The 16,353-nt window shown below is 41.3% G+C and overlaps 1 protein-coding gene across 3 annotated transcripts; it reads right to left on the reverse strand.

Annotated features, from left to right (window-relative positions):
* Window positions 1-1,319: 1,319 nt before the first annotated feature.
* LOC133127270 (twisted gastrulation protein homolog 1-A-like) lies at window positions 1,320-16,049 on the reverse strand. Of its 3 annotated transcripts, none has more exons than XM_061240014.1 (6): window positions 16,032-16,049; window positions 15,149-15,416; window positions 13,998-14,147; window positions 5,523-5,622; window positions 4,304-4,567; window positions 1,320-1,841 (listed from the first exon to the last, which is right to left on the reverse strand). In XM_061240014.1, exons 3-6 carry the CDS (start codon window positions 14,121-14,123, stop codon window positions 1,660-1,662), a joined length of 672 nt encoding a protein of 223 aa, XP_061095998.1. In that variant the 5' UTR covers window positions 14,124-14,147; window positions 15,149-15,416; window positions 16,032-16,049; the 3' UTR covers window positions 1,320-1,659. The 3 variants fall into 3 exon arrangements, with proteins under 3 accessions (XP_061095998.1, XP_061095997.1, XP_061095999.1); XM_061240013.1 differs by lacking the exon at window positions 16,032-16,049 and adding an exon at window positions 15,691-16,009; XM_061240015.1 differs by lacking the exons at window positions 15,149-15,416; window positions 16,032-16,049 and adding an exon at window positions 14,311-14,436.
* Window positions 16,050-16,353: the final 304 nt, after the last annotated feature.

A 16,353-nucleotide genomic window follows, 5' to 3' on the forward strand; every position in this document is an offset into this window, starting at 1 on the left:
ATTCAGTCAGTTTATGAAATTAATTGAAATCCAAATAATATTCACTGATGAAGAAGTCCATAGAGAACAATGGATATTTTTCCATTCCATTAATTATATTAAATGGAATTTATTTCCAGAACTAAAACAGAATCTACTCCAACCCCAATACTTTATTTTAGCAAAACATTTTAGTAGCGAGGGTATATTTAAATTGGAAATAAATGGCTGCATTTTAATATTTAAAGCATTACAGTATTAGCAAAGTGAGTTTGTTAACTATGACAGTGACAAAAACTGGCAATCTATTAAATTGTTTTGTATGGCAATGTATAGCAATGATTGAAATGCCCTTTCAGAACACCAGGGGGCATAGCTTTTGTTTGGCACAATTACAATACCCTCCTGAATGTTTTTCAAATATATGTATAGTATATGGTATAGATGCACATTTTGTTGCTTTCATAATTTTCTCTCACCCAGTTACATTTAAGTCCCCAAGATTTGTGAGACCACATAGCTAACATAAGCCGTTGTACAAGACTTAAGAAAGGTCTAATACGAAAGATCACTCGTTGCTATTCTATTCTAAAACTGGCTTGAAACGGTGAGGCTGTTGTGCTCAACTACTACTGAGCAAGTACAAGTGTAAGAACTAAATTATAAGAAGCATATGTAGACGTGAAGACAAGTCATAGTTATGTTTACCCAGACAGAGGTGATCATATCTACGGTGAAGTAAAAGTGTATTTTCCTCAGTGTGTCACAGGGAGTGGCTTGCCTGTGCTTACATCAGAGCTGAGGGCAGGGTAGCAGTTTCTCCAGCGATGCATTGTTTTGACAGCCTCTACCTTTCTGCCAACTTCCATTCATAAACAAAACCAAATGTGCTTCACATTTAATATGCATCGCTAAGGCATGAAGTATAGGAAACAAACACAACAAGCTCCAGGCAATTACAGCTAAATTGTTCGATGGCAGTAGTGTTTCTTTTCTGCTCTTTGGCAAAGAGCAGATTTTACTTCTTTTTTTTTTCCTTGCAGTGCTTGGCAGAACCCAGCTTTGGCCTATTACCATATCTTCCTTTCCAGCTTGCTGTAGATCGTGCCAGGCTCATGTTCAATGACAGTTGTTGTCAATGACAGTTCAATTTGCTGTCAAGGACACCATTTAAAAACAATTATGAAGCTCTACATTGGACTATTACACAACTACTGTAAAGCAATGACCAATTACCTGTGACTATGAATTGTAATTAAATACACTCTAAGATATTAAGACTTTAAAGCCATTTATAAAACAGACATTCTCATTTGGATTTAGACGCACATCAGAATGTGTACTCTTGAGACAGTCACCAAAATCTTTTATTTGGCATGTGTGGACAAATTAAAAAATGAATTGACTTTGTCAAGTTTGACTTCTGGGGAAAAACACTATCCATATACATATCTGGAGAAAAACCCTATAAAAATATCTAAAATGTACAGTAAAACATAGAAAAATACAAAATAATTTGGCAAGGGCAAATACTTTACATGGCAATACTGAAGCACACTGATGCATGTTAGCCGTGGTCCATCTGTCCAGTCCATCCCATGTCTGCTTCTCGTGTCAAAATATGGCACCCCCTAGTGGTGCCCCCATTCACAGCTCTCCAGGAGAACCAGTCCAAGGGCCTCAGAAGAGACAGTTCATGCACTTGACAGCCTTGCTGCCATAGTCCAGACACTCGGGCCCAATACACTCGCAGCAGGCATTGTGAAACCAGCGATACTTGGAGCCGCCCATAGACTCGCAGTACAGCTTGCACTGGCGGATTGATACACAGTCGTCAAAGTATACCACTGTGCACAGGTTATCTGAGTCAGGGGGAAAAAAGAACAGAAATAAATTAATCAAAAGCCAACAGGGCAGCACAGTTACACAAGCTGCTATATACCACTATACCCCCCCTCAGCTCAGCTGTACTTAAGAATTCTTAACTGGACATCTGAACACAATAATCAATAGTACAAACTAATAGTGATTTATTCTAATTAAATTACTGATTGTAGTTTCAAAGCTATGATAAAGACATTGCCCCCCTTATAATGAACTCGGGAATTCTCACTGGACATCGACTTTAGGAGTTTGATGAAGTGTATTACCTCACGCTTAATTAATGGGACCTCATTTGTGTTACTTCTGCCATACAAATCGCCATGACATCGACTGAAAATCTACTTCAGGTAGATTGGTACACTTGGACGCTGACATTCCCATGGACAGAGTGGTGAGGCTCACAGTATACATATTTTTTCCAAGATCATTTATAACATGGCAGTCTATACAAACACAGGAAAGTAGTAAGGCCTGAGCTTGAAAATGACTGCCTAGAGACCCATTTCAGGGTCCACCAGTTCAATCTGTTATTGATGTCTTTTTCCATTTCCTACAGAACAGAGCTAGAGTACCCAAAGAGGAATACAACTATTTTTCTATAACAAATTCATCACTTAGACCTTTAAAAAAACCTACTCCTGTTTTTTTTTTTTGTCTGGCTTGACAAGATATACAAAACCATTTGACTAATAGTTTTTCCCCTCTTTTGACCACCACAAATATGACCTGAGAACTACATTTGATCTGCTAAGTACTGTAAGTAGGGGCCAAGTTGTTAATCGTTAGAAGAGAATTAAAGTTGGAGGACTGCAAATTCCTTAACAAATGAAGCGTAACTTTCTACTTTCAGCATCGCTGATTCAGCTTCAGGCTCAAATGGGAGTATCACTTTGAGAAACCAACCAGAAAATATTTTTCAAAACGACTCTAAATGTAAACCTGCAATATTTGCAGGACACAAATGTAGGAGAGAGTGTGCCATTATGTTTATAAAGTTTCAGCAGGCAGGAAACAGGAGAGAGAAAGGGATGGAGAGAAACTGAGCGAAAGGAAGAGAGGGAGAGAAAGAGAGGGAGGGAGAGCATGTGTTCAGGGCCGCTCCATTAAGACTAGAAGTGGAGAGCCCTCTCTGTTGGAGAGCTCTTTAATGAGTGTCCCTTTCAGTAGGAAAACAGAGCAGAGGTCAGGGGTTCAGCTCCAATCTGGAACCGGGAGAGGAAATAAATCCAGTTCCAAATCAATTAGGATCATTTTACCAGCACTGGGCCAAACCGGAGTGCAACGCTGCATGTGAACTATGCGGGCCGCTTCACGTGCATGCGTGGATGATTTTCAGAGGGCTAATAGGCTTTTTAGACGAGACGCCAAAGCAGTTTGCAGACACATCCACGGCTTCTCACAGGCGCAATTAAAGAGGCCTCTTCCAGCTCGTTATTTTTTCATTATATGAAAACAAGACACCATTTAGTGTTCAAGTTCCAGGGGGTCTGATGTTTCCTCGCATTAGCGATTTCCCAGGTGGACACTCCTCGGTTCTGGACATGCAGGTGCGTTTTCCAGATGCAAGGGGGGCCTGCAATCCTTCACAGCTTCTGAGAGCCTGCCGCGTAGCTTACTTTAACAGCCTCATTAAAGTCCTCTGAACAGCATCATCTGTGATTAATGGTGTCAAGATTGCTCCAAGGTAGACTATGGTTTTACACGAGGCTTGGTCAAGAGTGTTGTTTGTTTTTGTCTATTTTACATTTCTTCCTTACACGTGTGTTATAACCTGTCCATTGTACTCCATTGAGATCTCTTGCATGTCTTGGTATACCCAATCACTGGGCTGGGAGGAGGATGATACAGGCATTTCACATCTTGACAGACAGCCCAAATGTGAACCTTTAAGGCGAATACCTTCCAAAGTACTACCTCTTCCCAAAACCGCACCTCCTGTGGCTGGTAAAATGTGTCAATTAACAAGAGCAGCTCATAATCCTCAGCCTTGTATGTGGTCAGGTCACATGGTTCTAATTAAGTCTGCAGTGGCATCCAGAAAAATGAGTGCAGGTCTTAATTAAAACAGTGGAAGAGAGTGATTACATTCTTAACCAAAATATCTTAACCCACCTGGGAAATTCTGAATGCATTCTGGGTTGTGTAATATTATGCAATAACATAACACAACATAAGGTAATGGTGAGAACAGGCCATTCAGCCCAGCAATGCTCGCTTTTTCCTACCCCTAAGTGTACCTACTGCTTAGTTTGCCTAAATGCTAAATAGTATCTAACACCGTATCAAGCCTGGTCTTGAAAACCCCCCAGTGTTTCTGCCTCAACTACATGTACTGGCAAGCAATGAGCCTAATGCATATGAACATCATTTGTTTTGACCAACCAAAATCCTGCACAGGGGAATAGTGAATGTGTCAGGGGCGTGGCGACAGTATGCCCACCTTGGCTGCCGTCATAGCGGGCGTGAATGCTGTTGCCCGGCAGCGAGACATTCTGGTGCGGGTCGTCCACCGTCTCCAGGAAGGACACCAGGCTCTCGTGGTGGGAGAGTTCCTCGGCCACGGGAAAGGAGACCACCATCATGTTGATGGGGGCGTCTCCCTCCGTCAGCGCACGGAAGAGCGACGGGATTGGCCGGTGGAGCTCCTCCACCGTGCTTTTGGAGGTGGCCGGCGTGTCGCTGTAGTTCTTAGGGTTGCACATCCCTGTGATGAGAGAAGGGATGTGATGAGCAAGAGGCAAGACAAAAAGAGAGAAGAAGAATAAGAAAGGAAAACAAGGGGGAGTGGGGGAGATGAAGCAGGATTGAAAATAAGAAGAGGGGGAATCGAGGAAGAAGAAAAAAAAACTGAATGTGAAAGCAAGAGAAGGGAACTAAAAAAAAAAAGGAAATGCATCGTTCGTTCGAATTTAAACCAATCAGCCTTCCAAATATGCTTTGGGCAGCAACTGGATCAAAATCTTTTACAAAGGCTAGGCTGTTGTGTCACTGGCTAAACATACTCTGAATCATACAACATCATCCAGTAAAATGAAAGACCTTCCTGGCACATTTTACGTTCACAGCTGAGTTTTTTTCTGGGGTATTCTGTGGCGAATATCCATATCCCATCCACCACAATCTAAACGCTGTGGCAGGACATATATACACACAGTACTTAAACTGTATTGCACTTAACCGCTAAACCCTCTCCACTATACACTGAAATGGTTACATAAACCAATGTATTCGTCAGAGCGCAGTTTGATTAGACTAGAGTCTTTTCCTGACGTCTGAGAATATTAGTTTATTTCTAAAAGTATTTTCTCATTCCTTCTAGAAAACAGACTACAACAATTCAGTTGCAAAAAACACATTTGTTTTACCAAATGTTGTGATTCACAGGTTACGAATACATGCAATGCATCGCTTCGATCAAAGTTCTCCAGCATTTAAATTCGGACCGACAGCTGCGTCTTTATACAAAGCACTCCGCATTGTAAAAACAAACCCAATAAAAGGACAGAAAAAAAACTAAATTATGCTATAAATGCTTGCGAAATATGCACCAAATGGCAGTGAAAAACCCGAAGCGTTTACTACGGATACCATGGACATCAAACGAAGGCTTGTTGTTGCGCGTATCCTTATATGGGAATGGCTGTAGACGGCGCACTCACCCACACAGTCGCAGCACTCCTCCCACAGAGTGCCCAGACACAGCATGCACTCTTTACAGCAGGAGCAGTTCCCGTCTGTTGGTCTGCACTGGCACAGCTCCTGCACAGCCAACATGGTGTCACAACAATGACCAATAAGGACTGGGCAAACGCACAGGGATACAGGTCAGGCGGGGACATCAGAATCATATGGGTTAATGTAGGTTTGAGTCAATGTTAGTCCTCGAAGGGCGATATTAGGGTCGATCGTTGCTTAATGATACCGAACATGTTAATAGAGCCTTTCTTTCCTGCAGAAATGGCTGCCTTTAAAGATGACAATGACCTAAGATTGGCAACTTAATGGTATGAACAGTGCAACAAACATGTTATTCATTTTATGGATCTCGCAGTCAGTCAGTCAACATTTATGGGACCATTTGGACAGAACTGTATCCACTTTATAAACTTCCACTTCTTTCTAAACGATGTCTCATGTCGTATTCTTCCCAGATGATTCCAGATGCTCACAGACTACGCCCATGTGGTACGCCAAAACCATATTAAGTAATTTCACATTGGTTTTTAAATTATTGGGTTTGCTACCTATAATCGATACAGAAAGAATAAACCAATAAGTCCCGTGTTAAGGGAATAAAGGAATCACACAAGTACCCAAGAAAGGCAGAATAATGAGCATAAGAACCACCATCAATTCAGAGCAACCGCTGGAAAGCCAACACGGGCAAAACTTAAACGACATAATGGAAACACAAACATCCACACGCAACAGCTGGAAATAGGCACTCACGCCCGTGTCAGACTGACACATTAATGCGTACCGCACAAAAACCCGCGCGCAGGAAATGTAAAAAGGAAAAACGGACAGCGTGTGCAAGCTAACGTTCGGTTGAAACCACAACCTGAGCTCGGGCACTAAAACGCAAGTGGAGTCAGGGAAACACATGACGCACATGTCAGGGGTCACAGTGGGCCAGTGAAATAAATGGCAGAGAGAGAAGCCAGTACATCGTACAAATTTAGAAATGATTACAGAGCGTCGATTTCAGGAGCGTCGAGAGAGCGAGCAGGCTAACCCCTGCCTGCATCTGGCTGTCTGGCGCAGCAGTGGAAGGGGAGAGAAAGGGTCAGGCTCCAGATGCGCAGGGCGAGGAGGAGGCCTCTCCGCCACTCATCGACACCACTGCCACTGCCACAAAGACCCTTTCTTCTGGTGGGTCAACGTCCGACACGCCCTGCTGCCGTTAGCGGAATGAAAATGTAAAGGATTCTCTGCTGTAAAATCCAAACTATGACAGCTGGACCAGTTTGAAAATTGAGCTGGTCATGAAGCTGGTTTATCTGGGTATGAGCTAGTCAACCACCATGACCAAGCTGGTCATAAAACTGGTATAGGTATGAGTTGGTTAACCAGGTAGTGCTGAGACATCGTTTAACTGGTTACCAGCCGTTTCAAAACATAGCTTGAGTTGGTTAAACCATGTCAAGCTGAGAGCTGCTCAACCAGCTAAGCCATGTCGAGCAGGAATCTGGTCTGACCTGGTCAATCAGCTACCCAGCTGTTTCAAAACCTAGCTTCAGCTGTTTTTTTTCCAGCTGTTTCCCCTGCATCTGTAGTGGGGGAGTGTAGCGCATTTCCACGGTGAGGATAGCAGCGGTGGGTTTCTGCACATGACTGCAGCACTCCCATAGTGCACCGTGATGGCAGGAGCCCAGCTGTGTAAACTACACCCACCCACCCACACGGCTCTAAACTGCTCTATAATTCACTTTAAATTCACATAGAATACCACAAATCCTAGAAATATTTGCAGTTCAATGTGAAAATCTAGATTAATGTCACTAACTGTGAAAAGCAGCCCCAGAAACAAAAACCATGATACACCAAAGCTGTCTCAGCCTCAAAGCAGCACTAGTACTAGTACTTTTTGCCACGAGTAAAACAGAAGCTGTTACATTTTTTTTTTTTGTTAAAACCATTTTTTTTTTTTTTTATAACAATGAAATAATAATGAAAGTCAATATGGTATAGGCTTGTAGATAATGATTACATGGTGTAAACAAAATCATCATGGTCCAATCTAATGAAATATAAATAAATAAATCAAGTCATTGAAACACAAAATAATTGTTGTTTAGGAAATAAATGCATTCCCATCAAGGTAGGTGGAGAACTGGATGTTTTGCAGCTATAAAAAAGCTTTCCCATGTCTTTTTCAAGACTAATGGAGTCGATGCGCGACTTGACTGGCTCTCGTTCTCCTTCTCCTAACAGATCTCTCTCTTCAGAGCACTCGACACAAAATGGGTGATGCATTCCACAAAGTCAAGGTCAGAGCTATTTCAGGAGGGGAGGGGAAAGAAAATCAAGGGATGACAACACCTGGTACATACAATGCTGTCGGTCTGAGGAAAGCTGCCTTTTCTCAACTTCCAACTGACTCTCCTGTCAGTGGAAAAGAAAATCTGTATATTGAAAACACCGGGGCACAGGGCTCACTATACAGAATTTTGGATAATATATATAGAATGTTGACTTAACTATGTTAAATAATTTGAATTCTGAGAGAACATTTACCAAATACATCCACCTGCTTTTCATTACAAGGAAAGTAACTCCATGTAGGTTCACTTAATATTCTGAAAGGGGACATTGTGAAATGTATTTTTCATCCCAGAACAGGGTGAAGAACAAAAAACAAACATTATATTCAAGAACAGATGTGAGACTCACAAACGAAACGGCACTCCAAGAAAACAACGGGAGACACAAAGAGGGAAATGCATTTTTCATCAGTTGGACTAACTTGACTATGACAATGTACAAAGTGGTAATCCACAAATTGAATGAAGCCATTTAAAAGACATGATTTCTGAGCAAACAGTGACCATCTTCCATTGCACTCGAGGCAGTTTGCCCTCCTCTCCGTCTCAATGACTTCTTGTGTTGAGTAAATGCAATTCTGAGGTCAGAGACATTTTTAGAAGGGGGAAACCGCAATTCCCTGGGCCACAAACAGAAGTTGACTGTTCTAGGAGAAACCGCTCCTGGGACAGAACGTGTGTGGATTTGCCCATGCTAATCTGCCGTGTGTGTATTTTAAAATTGTTACCACACCCTATTAATTAAGGGGCCTCACCGACCGCCAGCTTTTCGGAAGACACTTGCACTTGTTTTCAGGATTTCAGAGACAAGGCAATGGACCATGAATTTTCAAGAGACAGACAACTGCTTTCAATAGTCGTAAAGAAACATTCACTTGACCATTAAAGATAAGTCCTCATTTTAATCATCTGGTCAATGGTAAATGGACTGCATTTGTATAGTGCTTTTAGCCAAAGCACTTTACAGTCGATGCCTCTCATTCGCACACTCACACACCAACGGCGACAGGCTGCCATGTAAGATACCAATCCTTCTGCCCACATCACCGCTCGGTTCAAGCACGGCGCAGAAGCACTTACAGAATTTACCTCAGACCTCCCAAGGTTGGAATGTCTGAGGTTAGATGTGAACGTGGCAAGCATGCCAGACCAAAGTCATCACACTCGACTCGATTACTGCAAATACAGCCCCTTATATTACCATCTAAATAGTGGACAATCAATCAACAATTATGGGAATTGATTTCATTACATTCACGAGTCAATTAGGCACTCCATGTAGAAAGATGAGTGAGGCTGGCATTGGAAGTGTACTACAGCACGGTAAACTTGCTGGACTGTGCCATTTCTCTATGAACAAGGCCCAGACTGGCCACTCTGGCACACAGTGAGTCACACACCCAGGGGCAACTGCAGGGAAGCCACCCAGCTGTAGAAAACCAGCCTGACCGCAGCTGCTGCAGGACACCAGCAATCCACAGAGGAAACCGTTCCCACATGAAGAAGCGCCCAGGAGTTGGGCGTTTTTGAAACATTCTGTACTTTATTAATCTTATAAGCATGCAAGAGCAGAATAAAGAAAGGAACAGATCATCAATTCCTCTTTTTTTTGTTATCTGGCAAAATATTTGAATCTCATACATAGTAATGTATAGAGTTTCTCCATGATACGCTTGCAGCTTTCATGAAATGGCCTTACATGTTCAGCAAAAGACTGACCAGCAATAATAAAACAATGTAAAAATGAATAATAAATTATCCCTCATGGCAAGACCCTTTTCATTCCTCTGTGGGGGAAACAATGTGTACAAAGATGGAAAATTGAAAATATCTTTTTATATTCTGATGAATAACAGATACAAGGAGTTGACACAAAAGCAACTGTCAAAGTAAGCAGATTACTGTTAAAGTCATAAATCATGTGACCTTCAGAGTCCAGGTTAAGCTGCATTTCAAACTATTATGTGGTTCATCCAAGCGAAAAAAAAAAGCAAACCCATAAATACACACGTGCAAAGACAGAGACAAGCACAGATTTGGATCGGCTATGTAAAACCTGCAGTGTTCTGAATTATGGAGTTCTGGGAATGTGTTCAAGATTTTTTTCAGATAATCAGGGGAATTTATCAGCATTCCACAAAGTCAAATTCTCCTGCCAAGGGAGATGATTTTTCATGAAAAGCTGAAGTAGTGAATGCCGGCATACGACAGGATTCTTTCAAAGTACAGCAACAAGGATCTTTCTGATAAAAAACTAAACTTTGGCAATTCCTAGTGCAAGCCACTTGTAAGAACGACATCCTATTGTGATTTGACAAGTGGAGTATTATTAGACAAGGAGGACAGACAAATGATTGGGGCCAATGAAACAGGCCTCAAGAAATATGGTTAATTAAACACGGGTTCTCTCAACATTATATCAGTGAACTAAGTCATGCTTGTTCTTGAAAACAGCTGTAAATGAAAGACCAGTATATAATACATATAGCCGTACTGTACTGTACAGTGAAAATATCTTATTTCTACCACAAAAACCACAGCAGGATGCTGAAATTAGGCTATTCACATACTGTACATGCACACCCACACACAATCTAAGTGTGTATGTATGAGTGGACCATAGGAGCTGCAGTCCTCATCTGCAACTGCAGGCAAAGGTTCTTCCACCAGTAGAACCTTTGGGGGAAGGAATCTTATCCAAATTTCCTGAAATTTGTCACATTTCTTTTCCAGTGCAGAATGGTAGGCTCTAAGGTGGAAAAATTAATCAATTTTATGTCTGGAGCATACCATCAACCATAAAAGGGACCTAGTTAAATTAAAACTTGTTGTAGCTTCAGTGACCATGCTACATCTCTACGTCAGTAGCAAAGGTACTCCATTATGTGCCTTTAAGTTCCCTCATGTACATGCCTGTGGTTCATGAGGCCAGCTCTAACAGGTGTTCCTTCTCTAACATGCCAGAGATTGAAGCCAGCTGCAATTCCATTCAGGAAAGAACCCAGCCATGATTAATCAATCACTTAAACATGTGCATTATTACCAATTAGCAGATGCACTAGTACACAATGTACTTAAATAAGAACCCTCAATATATACCACACAATTAAACTCTGTGAAAGCATATCATACAACTGAATACATTTTGAAGATTTTTTGTAAACTGCCAATGTCTTATTAAATTATACAAGCTTATTGTGTCAACTGCCATATTCTACACTATAGGTATCTGAAGACCACGAAGAAGGATTAAAAAGATTGCTTTGCCTCCTTTTCAGACCAAAAAGGAACTTCAGTTTAAACTTTACTAGTTTATTAGTTAAACTTACTAGGGTTATGTCATTTTAGAGTGCAATACACTATTTAGCCTAGTTGAAACATACAGTGGACTCCAGAATACGGTCACCCTTGATAAATATGCACAAATGCTATAAATAAAATAAAAAAGCAGTGTGCTTTATTAATGATTCAATGGAATAAAACAAAGTTTTTTTCCCCCCCCAAAAAAATCTGGTTCATTATATGCAGTGTACCATTTTTATTGAGGATGCCAATAATTCTTGAACGCACTGTAAGCAGCAAACGTCAACCTACAAACTATCACCTCAGGCTATCCCTGACTTTTGATCTTTGGCTAAATTGACACAGATGCTTAATGTCTGCAGAAATGTCATGAATGCACAGGCCTTGTCATTCCCCATATTGCCATACAAGTTGCAATTTAGGCTTGCTATACAAGTAATGATATTACCCAAATCCAATGAAATCTACAATCTGTAGAACTGAAGCGCAGAAGGGATTTTTTTCCAGTCCTGCACAGTGAGGCATGCCAGAGGCAGTGAGAGGTAATGGTTGGGCCTGTTAGCCAGAATACTTACAATGCTGTTTTGGGACAGTGTTGTATCCCTACTTTAAAACTTTTTATCCATTTTTGATGCCTGATTTATGTGCAAGTGTGCAGCAACCTCCTTGGTCAACAGGATCTCTTCCAAAATATGTGATGTCAAACCAATTTTTATTTTCGCTCACAGCTGGTTATGGCCCCACAAGCAGGAGGAGGAGGACATTTCTGTGTAAGTTCCAACTAGCCAGAGGGGGTTACTGGATTGTAGTGAGATATGGACATCATACCCTCCCTTCCTCCCCCTCCGCCCACACTCCAGCTAATTATGTACCACTCTGTGGGGCTGCTGACCACAGCTGGCTCTGGCAGAGCCTGGATATCATTTTGAATATCTGGTTGTAATTGTGAGGCTGTTGCTGCAAATATATTGTCCTTATGCAAATACCTTGTTCAATTCAGCAGATGCTGAACTGTAAAAATTATTACAGTTATTTACTTTTAAACAAAGCAATTTTTGATTAGACAAAGCAAAGGACAATCCTCCTGGAGAACTGTGGGTTTAAGGGCCTTGCTCAAGGGCCTATCAGCTGCACTGATGCTATTGTGGATACACCGGGGCTTGAACCACCAACCTTCTGGGTCCCAGTCATGTGCCTTAGCTAGGCTAGAGGCTGAAAATGCATGCAGCTGGCCACAGCATCTTTTCACTTATCTGGAGGAATCAACCAAAGGAGCATGGTCTGGATTCAATTTCTGCCTGTGAAGTATCACTGACTGTACCAATGAGTTTCCCCCAAAGGTGAAACACATTACTCTGGAAGGAATGACACAGTGCAGAGTCTTGGCCTCTCAAAAGCTACTACAAAGCCATTGGGGCCACAACAACCAAATCACCGATGGCCAGTTTCCTCAGAAAAATGATAAGTGACAGGTATGGGAGGTGGGGGTCCCCTGTTACAAAATCACAGCTTTCTTCACTGCAGACCCTTGAAATATCAGGCTGTATGTTGCCCATTTCCTCCACAGCCTGGCTTATACTGCAAAGAGCACTAGGTAGTTAGCCAGTAAAAATATCCATAAGCCTTTTCCAAGGATAATATTAAGTTACACATACAGATTAGCCATTTTTAATATCACAACTATTAAAAGAATTTTGAATACCTATATATTTTTTATTTTCTACCCAGAATACCCTGAAAATGTGTATCTTTTATTACATTACATTACATTATTGGCATTTGGCAGACACTCTTATCCAGAGCGACGTACAGTTGATTAGACTAAGCAGGAGACAATCCTCCCCTGGGGCAATGCAGGGTTAAGGGCCTTGCTCAAGGGCCCAACGGCTGTGCGGATCTTATTGTGGCTACACTGGGATTATAACCACCAACCTTGTGTGTCCCAGTCATTTACCTTAACCACGCTACAGGCCGCCCCTATCTAAGCACCAAAAGAAAACACAATGGCATTGATCAGCTTTCAGGTTGCACCACCTATGAGCTTGAGATATCAATTTAAGGTAAAATAACTAATGTGAAATAAAATCACAGAACCTAGCCGATGTGACACCCAGACAGATCCCTGCTGGCTCAGAAAATCCTCCTGATGTGCCATGAAAGTTAATTATCAATGGCCAGTCAGACACATCTCCTCCATTTATGCATGTGGATCTTGATTGGCTGTCAGCAAACACCCTTTTAGACAAAAGGGGAGCCAATGAGAGATTTGCAAACCAACTGAGCTGCCCTTTGAAGTACCCCACAATAGTAAAGGCAGAACAACCATGTATTCAGCAGCGGGGAACATCAATATAGCAAATGTGCCACATCAAAGAGTTGGGATCTGCAAACAGTAAACCACAGCTTGGTAACATTAAATTGCAGCATACCTGAAATTCTACTCGACACAGAATGGAACTTAGGACCACAATTCAAGAGAGGACATTTAGTTAGCAAAGTATTAAGAACAAACAATGGCAGGAATTATTACCCATGAAAACATTCCAATCGCAAGGTATCTATCGTTCAGTATACTCTGGGATCCAATTTAAATGTTTCACTATTTTAATGGGCATCCGTTCAATTTGCAATTCTCTTATTTTTACATTTTGTCTCTAAAGATTCACCGACTAATCGTCGCGTCAATCTCAACGCATATAACAATTGCCCACACACCGGTGTTCTTTATCACGCCGCTGATGCAAAATAAGTATCTAACTAAAGCATTGCGGCTCCGTAGTTTCTCACCTGAATAAGGCACTTGCTGACATCGCTGGCACAGAGAGCTTTATTACAGCCGGCGGTCAGTGACAGTCCAGAGAGGAAGAGCAGGAGCGCAGCGGACGCTGGAATCAGCGCGTGGCGAGGCCTCATTTCGGCTTCTCCGAAAAAAACAACCTAAATCCAAACAGAATAATGTGAAGACAGGCACCTGATTATGAATGAAAACATGTAGATCGATTTTCTCATTTGAACTTTATAAGAGACGGTTATTTCCTGAACAACCAATATGTCTGGGTTTTTTATTTCAACACAGTAAATCATTTGCACAGATATTTACATTTGCAGATAATTCGTTTTGCTCATCTCTGCTGTCGTAAATTTAGTCCCTGAAATGTAGTCAGTTTCAGTAGGCAATCTGATACAATGTTTAAGTTAAGCTATCACCACACTAGTAACTGTATTCTTCACAAAACACAATGCAGGAAATGGTATCCAGTTTCAAAGCACAAATGACAACATAGGCAAGAGCACACTGAAATGTCCATGATAAATGGTGCAATGGTGTCAACACTTTACCACTTTCAATTAAGGTTCATACGCTCTGGAAAAGTGAAGGCATACCTACCTATAGCTGACCGATGACATAAATGGTAAAGAAACTAGGCGACACAACCAATTGATAAATTCGTTACATGCCCATTATGATTTTGCTGACTGTTTTGGCACGTGGGACAATTACATACGAGAACTGAGCAAAAACGTCCTTCCACCCACTTAAATGAATCTTCCCTGCGTCTACTGCGTTGTTTGAAACGAAATCTGATTGCAGTAATAACCTTCTCATGACTGCATATTGGTTCTCTGACTTCCCTCTAGAACACAGATTAGTTAGCACTGCTACGCGAGTCGAGTGTTTACGAGCGTTCCTTGAAAAGAATGAAAACAGCAGACAAGAACTAAGTTGTCAGTGTTTAATTGTAACCATAATAAACCAATTTGATAAGTTTCGGGCCCTTCTTTTTTACTCATACTTTTAAAGAGGAGTAGCAAGAACGATTAAGTTACCATCACCTTTCTGGATCTTTGGGGGGAAAAAGACATCAATTTACAAGTCCTAAACATACACCTACACACTCAGAGAACGCACAACACATTTAGTCTATTGTTAAACTTACCTTAAAGGTGCTGTTTGATATTTTGCTGTAAATGGTGGTTATTTGGAATCTTTTTGTTTCACTCAACTTTTCAGGATGAAATCATAATGATGTTCTTCTGTCTCGATGGCGTGAGTTTCTCCTCAGCACAAAGCCAGAGTGAGGCAGTCGGGCGCCTTAAAGACACACAAACTATTTTCCACAGAAGGCGCGCCGAAGAGCGGCCAGTCAAAGCAGGTGAGACACTTGAAACTGGCCCGATGAAAGAGGTATAAACCTTTGCAGTACCCTTTTGAAAGAAGTTGGATAATTATTTCACAAACACACCCATCAATCCACGAATGTAGCCTTATTTCCCATTTATTCTAAATAAAATATTAGACGCTAACTAGGTATATCCATGTGCAACGTGAATATATTATATAATTAAAATAAAATATAATCTACTTTTTTTTGTCGCTATTTAATCGCAAAAAATACAGACAAGTAATCTCTGCTATTCCAACTAGCTAATGCCCTAGCGAAAGAATTGCCAAATGGATCTCACTACTCAAATAGCCTACCAGAACTTCTTGTGACTGTCCCTTTATTATGCCAATAACCCTGCCGGCTAAAATGCCCAATTTAGTCTTTTTGTTTGTAGTCTTATCTAAACTATTGTTCTGAATCTTTGCTTGGTGTTAAAAGGCCATTCGCTGATCCAATTTACGATAGTCACCCCCGCGGTCCACATTATTATGCAAATGAATTGTAAAACAAACGAAATGGGGAAATGCGTGGAAAACGTTTGCAGGAAAACGTTGTAAAGGTAGTAAGGCGTACAGTCCTAATCAGCGGATACACTATCCAAAATCAGCAGCCGCCGGAAAAGGAAGTGGGACATTAGTCACACGCGTTATCTTACCTGATACGGGCTCCATATTCACTGTCTGAAATACTCAATCAAGTAGCCAAAATCATTAAGTAAACTGTCCCTTAACTAAAAAAGTTTTTAACGACATATTAATGTGTTATTTTAGAAATGTACACGTTTACTAGACAACGGTTTTTGAAATATCAGCTGAGCAAGTAATGTGGTAATGCAATTCTGTCCCGATTCCCCATTCACGTAAGCACATATTGCCACCTACTGGTGTGACATAAATACTAATAGAATTACTGGCATAGATCGTAATACGAACTACTCAGGGACGTGGAAGCATAAAAGGCACGTTTATTTGTACCAA

This window comes from Conger conger, chromosome 4 (genome assembly GCF_963514075.1).
Source record: "Conger conger chromosome 4, fConCon1.1, whole genome shotgun sequence".
Taxonomy (NCBI): Eukaryota; Metazoa; Chordata; class Actinopteri; order Anguilliformes; family Congridae; genus Conger; species Conger conger.